The 23217-nt window shown below is 35.6% G+C and overlaps 1 protein-coding gene across 1 annotated transcript in view; it reads right to left on the bottom strand.

Moving 5' to 3' along the window:
- EEA1 (early endosome antigen 1) overlaps positions 1 to 23217 on the bottom strand; it is a 153920-nt gene that overhangs the window by 71407 nt on the left and 59296 nt on the right. Inside the window, exons 3-9 of the mRNA XM_032170894.2 lie at positions 17195 to 17322; positions 9857 to 9911; positions 9701 to 9766; positions 6674 to 6713; positions 5673 to 5786; positions 4931 to 5052; positions 3880 to 4035 (exon numbers count right to left, since the gene is read on the bottom strand). Coding sequence (XP_032026785.1) covers positions 3880 to 4035; positions 4931 to 5052; positions 5673 to 5786; positions 6674 to 6713; positions 9701 to 9766; positions 9857 to 9911; positions 17195 to 17322 — 681 coding nt within the window. The remainder of the gene's footprint in view (positions 1 to 3879; positions 4036 to 4930; positions 5053 to 5672; positions 5787 to 6673; positions 6714 to 9700; positions 9767 to 9856; positions 9912 to 17194; positions 17323 to 23217) is intronic.

A 23217-nucleotide genomic window follows, 5' to 3' on the forward strand; every position in this document is an offset into this window, starting at 1 on the left:
AATGTGCTGGGATCACAGGTGTGAGCCACTGCACCCGGCCCTTAAAAATAAATTTTTAGCTTCTTTAATTCCTTTGTATGTGTTTTGTTTCTGATGCCAATATTTAGGTTTGATAAAAACAGCAACATCTATAATAAAAATTGTTGTATTAAGTCCTATAATTCACTAACATACTTAATTGAAAATAACTAGAATTGAATTTTAATAAATTAATAAAACATGTCATATATTCAGAATAAGGAAAAGCAAAAAAACAAATGCAGTTACAAACAAATAAATGAGATAAAGTAATTAGTAATTTTTTTCATATGGAAATGGTATGACACAACTCAAAAGTATTTTAAGCTATTACCCAATACAAATATTACAACATACAATATGGCAAAATAAGAAAAGTAATTAACAATAAGTATTAGGACAAGATTAATAGCACAAATTTACTTAAAAGGCAATCATCAGACCACCTAAATTAGGAGACAACATAATAAAAAGGGAATAACACAGGCTTTGGATAAAACCTGAGTTCCAACCCTAGCTTTTATATTAGGTGTGACCTTGAACAATTTACTTAACCTCATTGCCTCTCAGATTCCTCATATGTAAAACATGCTTAATAGTTAACATACAGGGTTATAAGAAACAAATGAGACCACGTTTTAAGTGCCTAACATAGTATCCAAAACCTACTGGTGCTCAAAAGAGTAAGAGTTTGTTTCTAATAATAATATTATTCTGACTCTTAAGCTACCATTTCCTAAAGTTATTCAAAATATTTTAACATAAACAATGTCTCATTCATCACTACATATTAAATAGGTAATAAGTATTATTATTTTATTAAAAATATAATGAAATATTAAATCACCTATTCAGTTACTCAGCACAAATAAGTTCCTTTCTAAATTTATTTCCAAATTCTTGAAAAGGTAAATTTTTATGAAAATTTAAATGAAGACACAAAGAACTGATTTCTAAGCCATTTTCATTCTTTCCTAGAAATACCTTTTCTAGAAAAAAAAAAAAAATCACTGTTTCCTACAAAGCCCTGTTTGCAGGAGGAGACGATGGAGGGAGACACTAAATTCTTTCACCTCCCTCTCTTTCATAACTCTAGTCATAGAACGGGTGTGGTGACTTACATCTTTAATACCAACACTTTGGGAGACTAAGGCAGGAGGATCTGCTTAAAGCCAGGAGGTCAAGACCAGCCTAAGCAACATAGCAAGACCCCATCTCTGCCAAAAATAATTTGTTAAATAAAGAAAAACAAAAAAACTCTAATCATAGCTTTTTCATCTTAAATGACTTATTCTCCTTAGATATAAAGGTATTTTAATCTACAATAGAAATATAAATTCATAAAACACTATAAATTCTTAAATAAGAATTTATATTAGAGTAACTCTTAAATATTACTTAGAAATGAGTAATTCTTAAATTAGAGTAACTCTTAAATAAAATATTACTTAGAAATGTCTTCCCATTAGCAAGTTATATTATATTCTCACCTTTTTTTTTGAAACAGGGTCTGCCTCTATCGCCCAGGCTAGAGTGCAGTGGTGTGATCATGGCTCACTGCAGCCTCAACCTTCTGGGCTCAAGCAATCCTCTCACCTCAGCTTCCCCCCTAGCTGGGAGTACAGGTACATGCCACCACGTCTGGCTAACTTTTTATAGAGACAGCGTTTCACCATGTTGCCCAGGCTGGTTAAGCTCCTGGACTGAAGCAATCTGCCTGCCTCAGCCTGCCAAAGTCCTGGGATTATAGAGGTGAGCCACCATGCTCAGCCTATATTTTTTTAAATGCAAGTAAACATGTAAATTTATTTTCCTTGTTAATGTTCTATTTGTTTCAAAGTATATGCATAACTCCAAAACTTGCAGCTGGAATAAGTCAGACAGGACTCAACTTTAAAATACATATTCCTAAAACTGCCATTAATTTGGTTCTATTTTAGTCACCATAATACATTTATTTTAAAATTTCAAATAGCATTTAAGCTATTTTTTAATCAAAAGAGAGTGTATTTTTTTTTAATTTGAGAAATACCAATAGGCAGACATATCTAATCAAAAATATTTCTTACTGATACAAAGAAATAAATGACTGGGTTCACCCTGGTTTAGGTATTTTAACATTAACATCTGAATAGCACTTTTCCTCATGAGACTTCTTTGATTCAGCCTCTCTTTGATTCTACATTTGTACTTATAATCATTGCCTTTTACTGATTAATAATACCAGTAGGACAAGAGCTTTTAACTGGCTTCAGTAAGTTCATGAACCACCTGAAATAGTTTGAAAATTTTTGGAATTAAGTGTTAATTGGGCTACAAAGTGTCAATTTTGGAAAAACTGCATCCAAATATCATAAGTTAGAGAGTGAAGTGTTAGGCATCATAAGGCCTTACATGCCTATGTGTGTTATATCCACAAACTTTCACCACCCCTTCCCATAAGATAAAGAAGAAAGATTTTTAAAAATGAATTAGACATGGGTTATCTATAATACTTATACCCCAAAGCTTGATGACATGTTACTATTTGTGAATAGAGTGGCTTTTAGATCACCAGTTACAAAACTCTAAGAAAGAGATTCAAATTAAAATGTTACGGTAACAACTTTTTAAACTGAAAATATGAAAATCAGAGGTCTACTTTACATAAGGGAGCTTAAAGACTACAAATCATAGTAGTCATAACAAAGTGTCTCCCATAATAAAGTAAAAAGGACAAAGGCTAGGATTTTTAAGCAAATTTATGTATTATATATCTTAGAGTTTGTTGAATGCTGACATAATTATACAAGGGATTTACAGGCCAAAGTCATGTCATGTAAGAAATAGCAGAAGAACTGAAAATGTTTATCTTGGAAGAGAAAATACTCAGAATAAATAGGAGCAGTCTTCAAATACCTCATGTGGAAAGAGGAACAATTTATTCTGTGTAATTCCTAAGAACAGAACCAGAACCAACGCATGTAAATTACAGGGAAACAAATGTCAGCTCAATAAAATAGACTTAGGAAAAAATATACACACCCTACACCACCTAGAAAGGATTGTGGATCACTTATCAGGGTTGCCATAAAGGGAAGTCCTGGATTGAATGTTAGACTAGCTCCTTTTAAGACGTCTTTCAAATTCATAATTCAAAGTCCATCAGTTAGAAATAAGCTTATGGCTGGGTGCGGTGGCTCACGCCTGTAATCCCAACACTTTGGGAAGCCGAGACAGGCAGACCGTCTGAGGTCAGGAGTTCAAGATCAGCCTGGCCAACATGGTGAAGCCCCATCTCTACTAAAAATACAAAAATTAGCCAGGCGTGGTGGCAGGCACCTGTAATCACAGCTAGTTGGAAGGCTGAGGCAGAAGAATCGCTTGAACCAGGGAGGTGGAGGTTGCAGTGAGCTGAGATCACGCCACTGCACTCCAGCCTGGGTGACAGAGCAAGACTTCGTCTCAAAAAAAAAAAAGAAATAAGCTTATTACAAAATAAGCCTTTCTCAAATATATTTTCTAAACAAAATTGGTAATATAATTGTAGAAAATGCTATCATTCTTCCTTTAAACTCAATTACCATTTATCAACTAACCTTGAGTAAATTTAACCTTAAATATCATGTCAGCAATATATATTATTAAACAGAATAATAATCTATATGCAAATATTCCTCTCTGAGTGTCTAGCTTTATAAAGCAAAACATACTGACTGTGAGACCACATTGACTATAAACAAATATTATTCAGATCAAAAATGAAAGAAAGACAAATATTTTGATAGGCCACTCAGAAAAATCTCAAATCCTGGCTTCACTCAACAGTATACACTACACAAGCTAATATGAATCACATTTAAGTACAATGAACTTCATTACCTCTGAGCTAGCATATTGTGACTGTAATTTTTTGCATTCATCTTTGAGTTTTTCAGATTCTCGCTCACGTTCCAAGGTCATGTTATCCATTAGTGTTTGAACTTGGACCAGTTCTTTCTTTAGCACAGCAACATCTTCTATACCAGGTCTCTGAAGCTGTGAAACAACACATTTTAATTAAAAATTAAAGTGAAAAACTAAAATAACACGCATTTTTAGAATCATTTCACTACAAAGGAATCAAAAGGGAAACTATCATCAATATCAATTTTTAGACTTCAAACACTGAACACTGATATCTTCTCCCACAATAAGCTACTTCCTCTTCCCATCCTACCTCATATTTAATAGTATTAATATTCAAGGTGCTGTCTAGTAAATTCACAATTATCCTTACTACTTTATTTGTTTTCCTTTCCTTCACAAACTACAACTATTGGTCATAACAGTGACTTGAAAATGCTACATTCCTTCTTTTTCTATCCTAGGAAACTGGTAATAAAAACGAAGGAGCAAATGAAAGCATAGAGTTTGCTGCAGGTTGGATGTAGTTAATTTATATATTTATTGAAAGCTAAACAAAGGAAAGAAAGTCAAGGACAGATGCAAGATTATTAAGTCTTGGGAGAGTAACAGAGATGTATGGTTCCAATAACAGAAATACAGTAATGAGGAAACATGATTACTTTGATTTTATACTTGTTGAATTTGAAATTAAAGCTAGAAATTCAATACAAAGTACCCTAAAAGCAGATGGATTTATAAAACTAACATGCAAGAGAAGACCAGGATCAGAGATGCAGATATGAAAACTACTAAAATGACAGATGATATTTAGATAGAAACAACAAAAATGTTATGTATCATAACATTCCATTTTTATTTTAAAAATCATATATGGAATATATATGCAGGTGGTAGAATATAGGGAATTGCTTATTTCCTGATTTCACTCAAATTATATTTTTAAACATTTTCCTTCAGGGTATGTATTTTATTTTTAATTTAGAAAGGTATAAGAGTACATCTCAATAAATAATTCCTAAATTACCAGTTCCGTCTTCAGATCTTGAATTACAGTTGCCTCTTTATTTAATTCTTCTGTCAGATGTGTCACTTTTTGTTCAGCAGCATCTCGAAGACTCCTTTCTTCATCATACTTTGACTTTATATCTAATTAAAGATAGTTATATAAATATTAGTTTAAGGGGAGGACAGTTTTATAAGTTTCTGTATATTACTCTGCATATCTGTATATCACTCTAATTCAAATTCACATTCCTTAGATAACCATAAATATATACAGTAAATTTATACTTCTAATTACATGAAATGAACTTAAAATTAACTGTTTGTCTACATAAATTCCACTCAACATTAAGTTAATAATTAGCATTTTAATGTATACTTAATCACATATTTTACCTAAAAGCATGTTAAAAACATATATATGTGATAGTATAACCAAGTGTTACATTTATCCTACATTATTTAATTCACTTCTTTAAAATGTTCCTTTTTAATCTTTAAGCATGCCACAGAAGAAAATGTATCTTCTCTTAAATTTCAAGAAGAATCTACAAAGAAACACCAGTCCTTTGAAGGAAGGCAGCTAGAGGACAAACGAAATAATTTACATAGCAACTCTGAAATCATTAAATTCCATTAATCACCATTGTAAGTCTATCACAAATGCTTTAACACACTAAAATACTACATTTATTGCTAGGGTATATAATGGCAAAAAGGTAATGAGATTGATTTATTGGCTAAAAAATTCTAACTCAATTTACCTGCAATTTCAGTAGCAAGTTGGGCTGCTTTCTGTTCAAATAAGTCTTTCATTTGCTTAATATTAAAATTTTCTGTTTGGGCTTCTTCTAATTGCTGTTCCAAAGACTGTAGTTCTACAAAAAAGTGTCGCAGTTATTTAAATACCATGTTAATTACATATGCTAAAAATTGTTATTACTTATATTCATTACAGTTGTAAAGATGATCAACTTAAGTTTATTATCCAATTACAAGTAGAGTGTTTTGACACTTCAAGAAATTAAGTATATCTGCTTCATTTAAGGTACAAATCATAATTTACAAATATATAATACAAATGAAATGAATATTTAGAATCACTGCCAAATAATCTATAAATATTTTATTAAAAGTTATTTTGATTTCACATTTCACAGTTATTTTCCCATATCCATCAACTGACCAAAAAGGAATACGTTCTTTTTTTTTTTTTTTTAAGAGATGGGGTCTCGCTATGTTACAGAGGGTGATCTCAAACCCCTGGGTTCAAGCCATTCTCCCCTATCAGTCTCCCAAAGTGTTGGGATTATAGGCATGAGCCACCAAGCCTGGCTCAAAAAGGAAAACATTCTGCTCCTCTGATAAAATTAGTTATACAGCAGGATGTTGGAAATGGTTAAGATCTCAAGGCCTTTTAATTCATTAAAGTATGCAGTCAACTCCTAATACTTCATCATAAAGAAACTATCTTACTCTTAATATATTAAAATGTCATTAAACAACCATATTAATGTAATATTCCAGAAGTTTCTTACTTCAAAATATAATGAACTAAGAAAACTAAAATTTTAGTTAACTGATTAAATTATGAAGTTCACATGTAACTCTCTACACCTAGAATATGACCATTATCTTCACCGTTTTAGAGTCATAAAGCATAACCATGAAACAAAATTCATTTGGCAGGCATCAAAGAAAAAGAAGGGAAAACAAATAAGAAGGAAAAGAAAACTGAAAAAATATCTGCTTTAAGTAAAGTTACCTGCTGATGAATCAGTCACCAACCCATCAGGTTTGGCCTCCTCAATTAAAACAAAAGACATAAACAAATGAATTAAAAGGAAAAGATAACACTGTTAAAACTGTCAATGTTAAAAAATCTCTGAAAGTCACATTCTTTCAGGTAAGTAGTAAGATTTTGGTGAAAATTTAAATTTGGTGGTTTCCATTCTTCCAGATCTGTAAGAGACCAGCAGGCAGACTAGCATAATGATCTAACTTCAGTTTATTAGTTCTAACATAGATATTTTTGTATGTTAATATATATGAAGTTATTATGGTCATCTTAAGTTCCATGAATTCAGTAATAAATAGCACAATTATTGTAATTATAAATATAGATTATAAAACAAATACTTAAGTCAACTGGCAACATTCAATCGTATTAGTATGTAGCTTTGAAATAATTTCTAACACTAACATAGTTTGCCACATGGATGCTATATATTTTGCTGTAATAAGAACTTGGAGTGTTATCCCCCTCCGCTCAAGCATGTAATACCTGTTAGACCCCATATGTGAGAACTTGGAATGAACTTCTCCTCTCTTCAGTAGTATTACATCAGACCTTATCATACCCCAGATCTGAGCTACTGACCTCAACTACTGGACTTCAAAATACATATTAACCAAAGAGTTTGAAAGATACTTTGAAAGCTTAGACCACGGCAGACTGCACTTTGTCAGCTGCTTTCTTTGAGACTGGCAGCTCATGCTGCAACAGGGCCATATCCTGTTGGCCTTACAGCTTTGAGTCTCGGCAGCCAACACCTACATCTCCTCTAGCAGCAGGAGATCCCCATTGTCCGGGATCTCCACTTTTTTGGACGCCATCTCTCCAGAGAGGCTGCTCATAAAAAAAGGTACACCTCAACCCTTTTAGACTTTACTTTTCACAAAAGCCTGCTTCCATCCTGATAGAGTGACTAGACTTTAATAATTTTGGAACTCACCCCACTATATGGTTAATATACCTCATCTATTGATATTCCCCATAAGATTTGTTCATGTTATTTCTCCCCCTTTTAAGCACTGTGAACCAAAGAAAATTTCTCTTTGGCAATAAACCATGTAATTCATGAAATCATAATTCAAATCATGCTTCTTATTACAATCAAACACAACACCTATAATAGTCGAACATTTGCATTAGTTAAAACATGCTATCAAGCTATCACTACTAAAACTTGCATTAGTTAAAACGTGCTATCAAACTATCACTACTAAAAAAAATTGGCTTTATAAGCATAAATTTTTAATTCAGGACAAGTCAACTTTAAAAGAAGCAGAAATAACAGATTCCATAAGGCTTAATTTGTCACATGTATTAAGAACAAAATAATATACTACCTTGGCATTATTTTTATATTTTAAAGAATTATACCAATCTGAAAGAGTTTAATAAGGCATTTCCTAGTATATCTGACTTTTTGTTTCTCTATACATTGAACTAAGACATACTGATTGCTAAGAATCATAAGTATTTAAAATATATTTTCCCCGAAAGGTAAATTTCTTGCCAAGGTAACTTACACCTTGCACTGCGGAGAAGTTATTTAAGTGTATTAAATGTGAAATAGTCATCTCAAATGTAGTAAACAATTTCCACTCTGTTTTCAGATACAGAAAAGAATATAGCCCATAATTATTAGTGGCATCTATATAAAACATGAGTAAATGAGTTATAAGTATTTTGGATTACTAAAAACTTCTTTAATGTTAACAGAATCACCAATTAGAGAAGCTGAGTAGTAATAAGACTGATTATCTTGTCATTTATTTATTTGTTTTTGTCTTTTTCAGTCCAACTGCCAATTCTTGGTGCAAAGGCTTTAAAAAGCAAAAAAGGCTCACTGAAAGTCACAATATATGCCAAGATAACATGCAAAGGGATTATTAATTACTTTACAAAAATATTAGAACTATTGCTGAAGGGTAACTACTTTTATTCTTACAAATGATGACTATGGTAAAATTATTTGGTAAAATTTCGTTAATCTTTGATTCTTCCTATAATTTCAGAATAAAATCAATATAATTTCAGCATAAAAATCATAATTAAGGCATTTACTTAGAAAACACATTAAACTATATAGAATCTAAGACATCAAAAAAATCCTATTCAAAGAGAACCACTTTTGATACTGCAGTGATTTTCTTGTTTTTCTCTATGTATTATTTTTATGTAAAGTCATACAGAATATGCGTGTGTGTGCATGTATATACAAATACACATTTTTTAGTTTTTTAAAAACTTAACATTGTTAATAGAACAGGTTTCCCAGTTTTCAATCTTCACTAACATAATAAATAATAAATACATATTATTTATTTCCCTACCAATAGACACTTTAGTCATTATCAATTTGTCAGAAACTTAAATGCTCTGAAGACTCACTACCGTTTGAACCTATTTTTTTAACCATTTAGGTATATTACAAAACATTAGAATAATATAGCCTGGTATAAAAAAAACAACATACAGGTACCTGTATGTATTCTTTTTTTTTTTTTTTTTTTTTGAGGCAGAGTCTTGCTCTGTTGCCCAGGCTGGAGTGCAGTGGTGAGATCATAGCTCACCACAGCCCTGAAATCCAGAGGTCAAGTGATTCTCCCATCTCAGCCTCTTCAGTAGCTGGGACCACAGGCACATGGCACCACACTCAGCTAATTTTTAAATTTTTTGTATAGACAGGGGTCTCCCTGTATTGCCCAGGCTGGTCTCGAACTCCTGGCTCAAGCAACCCTCTCAAGAGCCTCAGCCTCCCAAAGTGCTGGGATTACAGGCGTGGGCCCATCCAGTAACTCATTTTTAATGGAACACCTTTTAAAAAATTACATCTTCACTCCTCATACATTTGTTTGCATTCATCAGAATTCAACACAGAGAAACAAATTAGGAAGTTATTTATATCAGGCCGCCACCTGCTTGCAAAAAGGTATTAAGTTTAGTTTTCAACCATAAAAATAAACAACTAATAAACATGCTTTAAGTAGTTAAAGCAATTACTTGCTGCTGCAGCCCTTGGTATTTTTCTAATTCCTTCTTTAATTCTTCTGAGTACCATTTTTCTTCCTAAGAAAAAACATTTTTAATTAGTAAATTTAAAAAGAGGTATTATCTGAAACACTGAAAATAAAAAGGTATAACAATTTTTATTCTTACCTTAAGTGAAGCCTGTAGGTCTTGGACCTCTTGTCTGAGCAGTGTTACATCATCTCTAAATAAAAATGGGGGGAAGGAATTAATAGTTAATGTCCTTTAATTAACAAACTGGTCTTAAGAAATTATGGCTAGTAATTGTATATTAATATTATAGTTTTTTCAATTCAAAAAAAGAACTATGGAAGATTTCATATATAATGGCATATATATAAATCCCTCAGAAAAACAATTTTATACGTAAAGCTCATTGTTTATAAATGGAAAAACATTTTCTAATGGAAATAATCATATAACTGACTGTTAAGTGCCCAAGCCAAGAGGCAAAATGTCTCCCATTAATTTACTAACAATAAGCATCAATGGCTTCCTATTGTAGTTAGCATAAAATCTAAACTCATTAACATGGACTATAAAATATGCATAATCTAGTCATTGCCTTATCACTCTCCCCTTCATTCATTTAGCTCTATCAACATTGGCTTTTGTCTTTCACACTGAGAAAAAGCCCTGGTTCACTCCGCACCACCCTTGGTTACGCCCTGATTCTATGCTCTGAGTAGAATGCCGTCTGCAACTTGCGCATTTCGCAGCCGCCGTCTTGCCGCTGCTCCTTCTCAACGCCACTTCCACTCACTGCCACCAACACCAACATGAACGGGAGCTCAACAGCTTCCACTAGGTGTTCATTGAGGAGGGCACGTTCCTCTTCACCTCAGAGTCAGTGGGGGAAGGCCACCCAGATAAGATCTGTGACCAGATCAGTGAGGCTGTCCTTGATGCCCACCTTCAACAAAATCCTGATGCCAAAGTAGCTTGTGAAATTGTTGCTAAAACTGGAATGATCCTTCCTGCAGGTGAAATTACATCCAGAGCTGCTGTTGACTACCAGAAAATGGTTCGTGAAGCTATTAAACACATTGGATATGATGATTCTTCCAAAGGGTTTGACTACAAGACTTGTGATGTGCTGGTAGCCTTGGAGCAACAGTTACCAAATATTTCTCAAGGTGTTCATCTTGACAGAAATGGAGACATTGGTGCTGCAGACCAGGGCTTGATGTTTGGCTCTGCCACTGATGAAACTGAGGAGTGTATGTAGGCCTTTAACCATTGTCTTGGCATACAAGCTTAAAGCCGAACTGGCAGAACTATGCCATAATGGCACTTTGCCTTGGTTATGCCCTGATTCTACAACTCAAGTTACTGTGCGGTATATGCAGGATTGAGGTGCTATGCTTCCCATCAGAGTCCACACAATTGTTTTATCTGTTTGGCATGATGAAGAGGTTCGTCTTGATGAGATGAGGGATGCCCTAAAGGAGAAAGTCATCAAAGCCATTGTGCCTGCAAAATACCTTGATGAGGATACAATCTACCACTTACAGCCAAGTGGCAGACTTGTTATTGGTGGGCCTCGGGGTGATGCTGGTTTGTATGACTGGATGGAAAGCCATTATGGACACTTATAGAGGTTGGGGTGTTCATGGAGGAGGTGCCTTTTGAGGAAAGGATTATACTAAGGTCAACCATTCAGCTGCTTATGCTGCTCATTCAGTGGCAAAATCCCTTGTTAAAGGAGGTCTGTGCAGAACGGTCTCTTATTCTATTGGAGTTTCTCATCCATTATCTATCTCTGTTTTCCATTATGGTACCTCTCAGAAGAGTGAGAGAGAGCTACTAGAGATTATAAAGAAGAATTTTGATCTCCACCCTAGGGTCATTGCCAGGGATCTGGATCTGAAGAAGCCAATTTATCAGAGGACTGAAGCCTATGGCCACTTTGGTAGGGACAGCTTCCCATGGGAAGTGCCCAAAAAGCTTAAATATTGAAAGTGTTAGTCTTTTCCCCATACTTCTTGGCATAGGCAACAGAGAAGCCTTCAAGCTCTGAGGGAAAGGGCCTTCCTTCCTAAATTTCCCTGTCCTGTTTCAGTGCCTGATCAGTTGTAGTCACTCTAGTCAATGACATGAATTGTAGCTTTTGTGGGTAAGTTGGGCTTGCTATTCTGTCCCTAGGTGTTTTGTTTATCAATAATGAATTTAGTGAGCATAGGTGATCCATGTAACTGCCTAGAAACAACACTGTAGTAAATAATGCTTTGAAATTGAACATTTGTGCCTTATGATCCAATGCTCCAAAGTCCTAATTGCATTGACTTTCCCACCAGATGCTGAAAATGTCCTTGTAATGTGCACATAAAGTACTTGTAGTTCCACTTATAGCCACTGTCTGGCAATGCCACAGCCCTGTCAGCATGAATTTGTAATGTCTTGAGCTCTATTACGAATGTGAAGCCTTCCCTTTATCCTCTCTGTAACTTGATCCATTTATAATTATGAGCTCTTTGTCAGGGTGTGTTCCCTATCCGATCAATCTTGTATGTAACGCAAGTTCCCAGCTGGAGCTCTAGCCTGACATCAAAAAAAGGCAGTTACCATTAAACCATCTCCCTGGTGCTTATGCTCTTAATTGCCACCTCTTTAACAGCACCAAATCAAAATCTCTCCACTTTCAGCTGTATTTTGGAGGACATACACATAAGGTTTTAATTTAGTAAACCAATCCTATGCATGGTTTCAGCACTAGCCACACCTCACCAACTCCTAGCTCTAGAAAAAAAGGCACCTGACACCTTTGTGATGCCACACAGGGAAGTCACAGGCCAGTACCTGAGGGTCTGAAGGTTGCACACTTTAGTACCAGATAACGTTTTTTTTTTCTTTATAAGAAAGCCTGAGTACTCCACACTGCACAGTAACACCTCCCAGGGTTTTAGTTTTGTTTTATTTTCAAAAGCAGGTCCAATGAGCTTTCTGAACATCTGGTGTAGCTACAGACAAGTCAACTTCCTTCAGAAAGCAGTGTTTTTGGCGGGGAAAAGGAAATTCCTTCATACTTGAACATTTTCTAATTGCTTATTTATTCTATTCTGGGGTGTGACATAAGTGCAGTGAAGCTATCACCTCAGATGGCAGCTTTAAAAAAATTTTTTTTCTCTCAATATCATGATTACCATGATTCCTTTAACATGTTTCCAGCATTCCTAGGTAGGCCAAGGTGTCCTACAGAAAAACCTTGGGTTCGACCTACAAGGGGTCTGGCTGGTGTTAACAGAAGGGAGGGCAGAGCTGGTGTGGCTGGCCATGGAGAAAGCTGACTTGGCTGGTGTGATACAGAGAAGCCACCTTGTTTACATGCTTATTCCATGACTGCTCACCCTAAGCAGAAAGTGCCTTTCAGGATCTATTTTTGGAGGTTTATTACATATGTCTGGTTCTCAATTCCAACAGTTTAATGAAGATCTAAATAAAATGCTAGGTTCTACCTTAAAAAAAAAAAAGAAAAGACAAAGAAGAAGAAGAAGAGGAACAGGAGGAGGAAGAGGAAGAAGAAGAAGAGGAGCAGCAGCAGCTCTGTAAAAAGGGGGAAAATACACACAACACACACAAAACACTTTATTTCTGTTCCTTTGGGTATGACATGCTCTTTCCTGTCTGAGAAGCTTCTCACATTCTGTTCCTCTCACCTAAGGGTCAAACCGACAAAGAATGGTGAACTGACCATTCTAAGCCCTTCTGCGGGAGAGAGATTTCATGAGAAAACACCATTATAAAGAATTATTATTCTGGCCGGGCACGGTGGCTCACACCTGTAATCCCAGCACTTCGGGAGGCCGAGGCGGGCAGATCACCTGATGTCTGGAGTTTGAGACCAGCCTGACCAACATGGAGAAACCCCATCTCTACTAAAAATACAAAATTAGCCATGTGTGGTGGTGCATGCCTGTAATCCCAGCTACTCAAGAGGCTGAGGCAGGAGAATCGCTTGAACCCGGGAGGCATAGGTTGCAGTGAGCCGAGACTGTGCCATTGCACTCCAGCCTGGGCAACAAGTACGAAACTCGATCTCAAAAAAAAAAAAAAATTATTATTGTTCTGGATGTCAGGAACATATCTTCCCCTGCTGGATTCAAATTCATCCTACAGATATACTCAAACAAGTACAAATGATATCTCCAAAGGAACTTTGTGATGTCATAAGTATGCAAAACATGAGAAATAACCTGAATAGTCATCAACCAAAGAATGAGAAAATTCCATGCTATCATTAAAAAGATAAGATAGCTCTATCTACCTTGATATGAAAGAATCAGTAAGATACAGACAGAAACAAAAGATACAGAACAACGTAGAATTGCTATCTTTTATATAATTACATATATTTATATATTTATTTATATGTACATAGATATAAGCATATGAATATATAAGCACAGAATATCTCTGGAAGAATACATAAGAAACTGATGAAAAAAAGAGGCTAGGGAAAAAGGGGTGTCAAGCGCTCAATTTTCACCATAAACTTTTTTGAACCATCTGAATTTTGTACTATGTACATCTACATACATACATTTAAAGATCTAGCCTAAAAAAGCTCACTAATGCATCAAGCTTCAAATATTTGATTGATGTTGATGAAATTCGCATATAAACTGATGAACAGAGGGCTTTAAAGCAAAAAGGTTTCATGACCCACCTGAGTCATGTGGACTTTTGATCTAAAAGACGTATCCTGCTCATAGTCACATGTCATCCAAAGTGGTATAGTGGAGTAGAATGTAATTGTCAGAAACTGAGGTGTAGGAAAATGGGAAGAAGAGATACAATAAGATAAAAATGGAAACGCATGCAGTAACTATTCTATAAGCAATGAGAAGCCTGCAAAAATTACTACTTAAAGCAATGCCAATCAAATTTGCGTTTTAAGAATATTATTCTGGCCAGGCGCAGTGACTCAGGCCTGCAATCCTAACACTTTGGCAGGCTGAGGTGGGAGAATTCCTTGAGGACTTCTTGAGGTTCTTGGGCAACATAGCAAGACACTGTCCCAAAAAAAAAAAAAAAAAAGTAAAAATTAGCCAGGCATGTTGGTCCATGCCTGTAGTCCCAGTTACTTGGGAGGCAGAGGCAGGAGGATCACTTGAGACCAGGAGTAGGAGGCTACAGTAAGCTATGATTGTACCAGCCTGGAAAACAGAGCAAGATCCTATCTCTAAAAAAAAAGAAAAAAGAATATTATTCTGGCAGCAATATGGAGAATTGGAGGAGTACAAGACTAAAGATAGAGAGCCAACTATAAATATGAAAAAACATTTTTGAGTGAGATTTAAGGCCTAAAATAAAATATAACAGTAAAAATGTAAAAGAATATATGCTGTTAAGGAAACAGAATTAACTAAACTTTATGATACATCAGATGCGGGTAGGAGGAGCAGATATGTAAAAATGAGCACACCTACTTTCCTGGCTTTACTAACTGGGTGGGGACAGATAATGACGCCATTCTCCAGAAGAAGTAATAGTAGACAAGCAGTAGATTTAGAGGAAAATAGAATAAACTCTGTTTTCAAAATGTCAATGATGAGGTGCCTCGGAAACATCTGAGGGAAGATACCTAATAGGCAAGTTGGGAGATAATTCTAGGTTGGAGATATGGTTTAGGAGGAAGTTATGGATGTAGATATTACCCTAGGTAGATCATATAGAGAAAGAGCAGCATACAAAACAGATCAAGAAAAAATTATCACACTGGTATGTCATCTCAGAAGAGTAGAAGGAAGGAGAGCTGGCACAGCCAAATGTTGCAGTGGTTGTTGTAGATAGTCTACAGAGATGACTACAATCAAGTTCTTCCTTTCCTACACACAAAATCCACTAATCCACTAAAAGACAAAGTTTATCTTCAGGCCTCATGAATCTGACTTGGCACTATGACTACTTTATCCAATAGAATGGCAGAAGTGATGCTCTGACACTTTTGAATCAAGCCTAAAGAAGATTGGCAGCTTCTGCTTCTTTCCTCTTGGAACATACTACCTTGGAACGAACTACCAGCTTGTGAGGAAGTCCAAGCAGCCACATAAAGAGGCCCACATGAAAGAGAACTGAAGCCTTTGGCATAAAGCCCCAGATGAGCTCCTAGCTGGCATCCAACACAGACTTCCAGCCATGAATGTGAGGCCATTTTGAACCTTCTGGTCTTCCTACAACCCCAGTCTCCCTCACTTAAAGCAGAAGAACCATGCAGTCAATTCAAAGAATCAAGAGAATTAATAAACTGTTACAGTTTTAAACCACTATGCTCTTTGGGTAGATTGTCAGACAGTAATAGATAATCAAAACAGAGGTCAAGCAAAATAAGAACTGAAAATAATCCAGGTTACTGTTGGCCTTCAGAGCCATTGCCAGAGAATGGCAGGGCAGAAGTCAGGCTTCAATTAACTAAAACACTAAATGAAAAGTTAAGAAGAAAAAGGGTAGACCGCGGATGCTTTTATGTTAAAAGTTCATATATCGGACACGGTCTAATTCATAGTTGAAACACAACTCTATTAAATTGATATTAAATATAAAAACATTTATAATATAATTTAACCACCTATTTTTAATGTATGTCCTAACAAATGACAAAAGAATAGTAGCCAAAATTATTAATTCACACATAAAAATACCCAAGAGCATTAACAGTCATATTAAAAAGGAAGATCCATTCTTCCCAAAAGCACTGGTTTTCCCACATACTTTAATACAGTAAAATGGCCATGTTTTATAGTTCTACATTATCTATCAACCACAAAGTTTATATGGTTATCATATTTTCCTTTATGTAGTATTCTTTGTGTTACGCAGATTAATCAACCAGTAAGTTTTTTTTTTAGGAAAGCATAAAAATACTTTTTTACAAGTACAATGAAGTAAAGCTTTTATGCCCTCAGTGAGGATAAAAGACAAGAGTTCTCTCCAATAGCGGAAGAAATGCAAAGTTATATTGCTGAATGCTATTCTAAGTAGTTATATTTTAGTTTACTTTTACTTCTTAGAATGGCCAAGACAGATTACCAGGAAACACAATGTGTACGTCTGCTTATTGCTATACTGGTGATTATAAATGGAAATTTTTACATTTTAAATTAAAAATTAAATTTTAATTGTTGGCTACATTTATTATTTTAACAACCTACTATAAAGTCATCTAAGCAAATCGTATCATTTTATATTACACAATATGCTAAATATAATTTAATCTTCTTTTGCTAACTTACAATATTCATTAAAAACATAACCTATGTACCGTATTGTAGTTGCTGGCATAGATAGTTACTGGTCAAGGATTGAATAGTTTTTAACAATAATGGAGGAAGGATATGCTAAATGACAACAGATTTAAATTAAATAATACAAAAAGGTTACTATTTTCATAAGCTAATTAATCATGATTAAACAACGATATCACATGCATATTCCATAATATTATACTTCAAAATTATCATACCGTACCGCTTCAAAGCAAGATTAGACTCTCCTCCATGACCTGAGTCATTACCAGCATCATGAACAGCTTCATAATGTTTGAAAAGTTCATCAGCAGATCCAAGAGATTTCATACACTGGGGACATATGAAACCCTATAGAAAAGGGCAGAAAAAAGTTTCAAAATAGTATTTAATATTGTGAAATAACAATTTGCATATTATTAAATATCATCAAATGTCTGAATCATACCAATGATGCTATTAGGTAAATTATATCTTATGGTATTAATCCCAAATTCTAGTATCATGAAAAGATACTTCATTGTCTATTCTAGTTGAAGTTTACAAAATACAAAGCCCTTGCAACCATCTTTTAGGTCAGATAAATTAATAGCTGGAGTACCCAAGTCTAATCTGAAAAGTTAGTTCTAATATAGATTAGTTGAGAAGATTTGCCATCGTATCCTTCCTTTCTCTAGATATCCTCATTAGTAAAATAATATCTGTTCCAATCTACTTCTCAGGAATGCTAACAAAAAAAAAAAAAAAAAGAAGATGAATCACTGAGGGGGAAAAAAAGTAATTCATAATCACCACAGAGTTCAGATATCTAAAATGATAACAAGTATTCTAGTCAGTAAATGTCCTTGCTAACCTACGGCTAACACAGTAAAGGCCTAAAATTAATGTGTAGCCCCATAAAATATAAAAAACAAATATAACTATATAACTAATCCCAAAATTATTATATGGTTAAAACTACCAACTAGAGTACTATGTTAAAGATGCTGATATCAAGATCCATGTTTTACAAATTTTAGGTTGCAATTCATTAATGAATTATGAAATCAACTTACTTGGTTGCATCTTTTATTTTTTTATTTTATTTTATTTTATTTTGAGAATGAGTCTCACTCTGTCACCCAGGCTGGAGTGCAATGGCGCGATCTTGGCTCACTGCAAACCTCCACCTCCTGGGTTCAAGAAATTCTCCCTGCCTCAGCCTCCTGAGGAGCTGGGATTACAGGCACCCGCCACCATGCCCGGCTAATATTTGTGCGTTTTTAGTAGAGATGGGGTTTCGCCATGTTGGCCAGGCTGGTCTCGAACTCCTGACCTCAGGTGATCCACCCGCCTCAGCCTCCCAAAGTGTTGGGATTACAGGCATGAGCCACCATGCCCAGCCAGGAGTGGTGACATACACCTGTAGTCCCAGCTACTCAGGAGGCTGAGGCAGGAGAATTGCTTGAACCTGGGAGGTGGAGGTTGCAGTGAGCCAAGATCATGCCACTGTACTCCAGCCTGGGCGACAGAGCAAGACTCCTTATCAAAAAAAAAAAAAAAAAAAAAAAAAAGAATATTTGTAGTCATTCATTAAATCAAAGATTTTTAAAAAATAGTAATTAGCAAAATCATGATAAAGTTATTACACATACAATTCTGCTAATTAAAGGTAGCAAGAAATAAACTTGTTTTGCTTCCATCAAGTACACCACAATTCTAAAATTCCCCTCTATTACAGATACAAAAATAAGATGGAATGTGTGTGGCAGTGGTGCTTCGGCACTGTAAGCAACAAGTAAATACATTATAACGTTGAAGGTTCTATGGAAAGTAAGTTTTATTAGCATGTACAGCTTTTACATATAAGAATGGTCATCCTCTCTTGATTCTATAAAAAAACAAAATACAATGCCCTTTAAAGATCACCGTTCCCCAAGGCTCTCTCATTGACTTCCTCCTCTTCTGATTCAGCATTCTCCCAGGTATATAACAATGCAATGGTTTTAGCTGTCACTGACATGCTGATGACTCCCAAATCCGTCTATCTAGCCAATAACTCACTCCAGAATTCTTCTGGATCTTCAACCACATGTATCTCTACCTGCATCCCACAGGCATCTCAAATACAACAAATGCAAGACTCATTTCCCAAACCTCCTTTTCTCACCAAGGCCCACCTTTCACCTAAACTAGAAACCTAAAAATTTGGCTAAACTACTCACTACTCTCCCTCTCACTCATTTCTAATAAAACATTAAGCATAAACATTTCTCCTTTCCATCTTCTCATCTCCATCCTCATTGCAGCTGCTCATGTTCAGACACTCAGTATCTCTTGTCCAGACTACTGCAATAACATTAGAAACAGTGCTCCTATATCCAGTCTTCCCTCTTCCTAACTAATCTTCCACAGAGCTGCCAGAGGAATCTTTCTAAAATAGATTCTTCAATATCCTTCAGCAACCTTTATCATCAAGATGGCATACAAGGTTCTGCATAACCATTCCCCTAACAAACTATGCAGTCTGATCTCCAGACACTCCCTCACCATACTTCAACACTACTAAAATACTTGTGTTTCCCTGAGCACGCCATCACACTTCAAATTTCTGTGCCTTTGCGTATACTGCTTTTTCCCTCCAGGAGCACCCTCATTAGCTTATCGAGTTCCTATACTCACTGTAATACACAGCATATTGGATTTTTTTCATCCGTATTTCCATAATGGCCACAGGTGGTACTTTAAACATACTATATTTTTCTATATTGTATATTTATTCACTGAAATATGAATGAATCTGGCAGTGCAAAAATTGGCCAAGAAAACAGAAGATCTTTAATAGCTTACAGATTATAAAATCTTCCAAGGGAGAAAATGAGCTAAGCAATAAGTACTCTGAGCACGTAAAAACTAAAAATAAATAAATAAGAAACCTGCTCCTTGAGTGCTGATGCAAAAAAATGTACATCCTCATTTATTATTTGTGCACATTATGTGGCAGAATCAAGGCTCACTGTTTATTTGGGATACTGATATGTAGACAAATATTATCATACAATGCTGTATAATACAATTACATATAAAGAATTATGGGAACACAGGAGAAGTATCCAACTCCACCTGTGGCAGCAGTTAATACTTTACAAAAATACATACACACATACATATTATATATGTGTCTCATCTCCATCCTCATTGCAGCTGCATAGTGTATGTGTGTGTGAGAGAGAGAGAGAGTCACTGGAATTCGGTACTAAAGAATAAATAGGAGTTTACCTGGCAGAGAGAAAAGCATTCTAAGCAAATGGAGGAGCATAAACAAAGGTGCAAGAAACACTATGAATAGTCATGTTACATTTAGGAAACAGAAGGCTTCTAGGTGTGTTCTGATCACAGAGCCAGAATGAAGGGCAGGGGGACAACAGGTGATAAATGCAATAATCTCCTATGAAACTCCTGAAATGAGCAAACAGTAGTATTGAGGATGTGCCTCTGGACATCAGAATACAGTGATGCCATTAGGCTCCAGAGATATGGTACTCAACATTGTCTTCTGAATGAATGAATGCTCCCAGTCAGGATGTTAGTCTAGCTGCTGTTATTCTCTTTTTCTTCAAAACCATCTGTTGGCATTCTTAGATCTCCTACCCACTGTTGTACAACACTAGTAGATATGCCTTTAGTGCAACAGTACATGTACCCATATAATGTTTAGCCTGTCATTTCTCTTTTGTGTCTCAACTTCTGCTAATAAACTAGAAAGCAAATGAAAAAGTGTTCCTCGGAGAAGCTACAACCCTATTACACGATTTAATCTTCACAACTGTGGCTTTTTGACTATTGTCTCCACTTTCAGGTTTGGGCTCCAGATACCTAAGAGTGCCAGAAAGCTAATGATCACAGTGAGGTATGCCATACCTTCTTACAACTTCCAAAAATTACCAGATTAATACCCCAGAAATAAATGATTCATTCCTAATGAGAAATTTTAGAAATCAGTAACATACATTTCATTATAGAAATATTCCACATAAGTGAATTTTCCATGTGATTAAGATTTCCTTGCTTAAATAAAACTTAAATTTGGGGACATTTCTAATAAAAATAAATCTTACTAAAATACATGTAATTCCTCACCTTCTCAAATAGATGATATTAAACCTTTGCCTAATACCTCCAAGACATAAATATTTATCACTGAAAAGATGTCTTCTACCCTATTAATTCTGGCAAGCCTCTTTAATTCTTATACCCACATTTTATAGTTTGCCTGCTCTATATTTCAACAGTCATTACTAAAAATTCTTAGCATACTAGCTCTGGGAATGCTAACCTGTAATAAATGATATGGGTAGATTTTTTTTTTAAAGTGTATTAAAACCCATCATTTGAGTTTAGAATGAGTGCCTCAGGGATGTCCCACGAACAGACTGCATGATCTTTAGGTTCATGGACTTTGAAAACCAATTTGATACGAGACTCCTCTATCTTTTTCTAAATGATCTCCAAGGGGATCGAGGTTGCTAGATAGATAAATTCCAGAGAAGGACTGTTAGCTAACAACAACACACTAAAACTAGCCAGCTACATTTATTTCCCTTAGTCATTTCAAATTTGTCACCAATTTCCAAAAAACACAATTTACTTAAGATTAAAAACAATATATTCAGTACTTCTAGAGTTTGGTTATCTGTAATCCTTTCTCATATCCACTGCAACTAAGAACTTACCTTAACTGGAACTTAAGGTACTCCTGTTGTACCAAGTATCCTTTTAGTTAAAAGAAAAAGCCCTGACCGGGCACAGTTGTTCATGCTCATAATCCCAGCACTTTGGCAGGCCAAGGCAGGCAGATGACTTGAGGCCAGGAGTTCTAGACTACCCTAGCCAACATGGTGAAACCCCATCTCTATTTAAAAAAAAAAAAAAAATACAAAAAATTAGCTGGGCATGCTGGTGCACCCTTGTAGTCCCAGCTACTTGGGAGGCTGAGGCAGGAGAATTGTTTGAACCCGGGAGGTGGAGGTTGCAGTAAGCCAAAATTGCACCACTGCACTCCAGCCTGGGTGACACAGTGAGATTCTGCCTCAAAAAAAAAAAAAAAAAAGGAAAGCCCTTACTTTAAGTGTGGAGTAGGTGAGATTATTACTTTTGATTTTGGCTAGTCCATCAAGAAGAAAAGTTGACCCACAAGGTCCAGAAGGATAACATGTGACACAATGCTAAGCAGATTTTCAAGAATCTTTTATGCCTCCATCTTTCCTTGCGCTGCTTCAGCCGGTTTAATTGGTATCATCCTACATGCACCCATTTTCTCCACCAGTTAAAATCTCTGGTTTAACTGTCCTCCTATAAAGTTTTTCCTGAGCTCCTCTCATGCTGAATTAGCCACTGTACTTTTTGCAAATAATACCTATCACAGAAACCTCCTGGGGTAGAGATTGTACCTTATTCACCTATTATCTCCCTCACCTGCCAAAATATCTGCCACATAAAAGGTACTCCATTAATATGTCAAATAACTAAATGTGGTTAAGAGTGCTTTCTTATATACATAATTACCTCACAGAAAAAAAGTAATTTTTGGTCTTTCTGGTGCAAAAGGTTGCATTATTTTATAAGATTTATAAAATATGTTTTAAAAGCTATGTTTCCTTTGTTTTTGGAATACCATAGTGATTTTCAAAGAAAACACATTATCAGGATCATCTGAGAAATTCTTTTCAGCCTGAAAATGGGCAGCACTTCCCCTAACGTGCTCCTCTCCTCAGCCTTTGTTATGTGAGGCCTCAGATACTGGGAAATACTGAGAAATATTTTTGGAGTGATCCACTGTTACTTATGAGAGTATGTCATTCTGTCACCTTCCTCAAGTCTAGGGGAGTTCAAACAAAAATTGAGACAGTCTGAGATTCAAGTTCTAATGCTGTATATTTTCCCGAATAGGGACAATAACTGTTCATATGCAAAGTCTTCTTTCCTTTTTTTTTTTTTTTTTTTTTTTTTTTTGGCGATGGTGGGGCAGGGACAGGACAGAGTCTCACTCTGTTGCCCAGGCTGGAGTGCACAGGCGTGATCTTGGCTCACTACAACCCCTGCCTCCCAGGTTCAAGCGATTCTTGTGCCTCAGCCTTCCCTGTAGCTAGAAGTACAGGCAGATGCCACAACACCCAGCTAGTTTTTGTATTTTTAGTAGAGACAGGGTTTCACCATGTTGGCCAGGCTGGTCTCAAACTCCTGACCTCAAGTGATCTGCCCACCTCA

This window comes from Hylobates moloch, unplaced genomic scaffold (assembly GCF_009828535.3).
Source record: "Hylobates moloch isolate HMO894 unplaced genomic scaffold, HMol_V3 SCAFFOLD_12, whole genome shotgun sequence".
Classification (NCBI taxonomy): Eukaryota; Metazoa; Chordata; class Mammalia; order Primates; family Hylobatidae; genus Hylobates; species Hylobates moloch.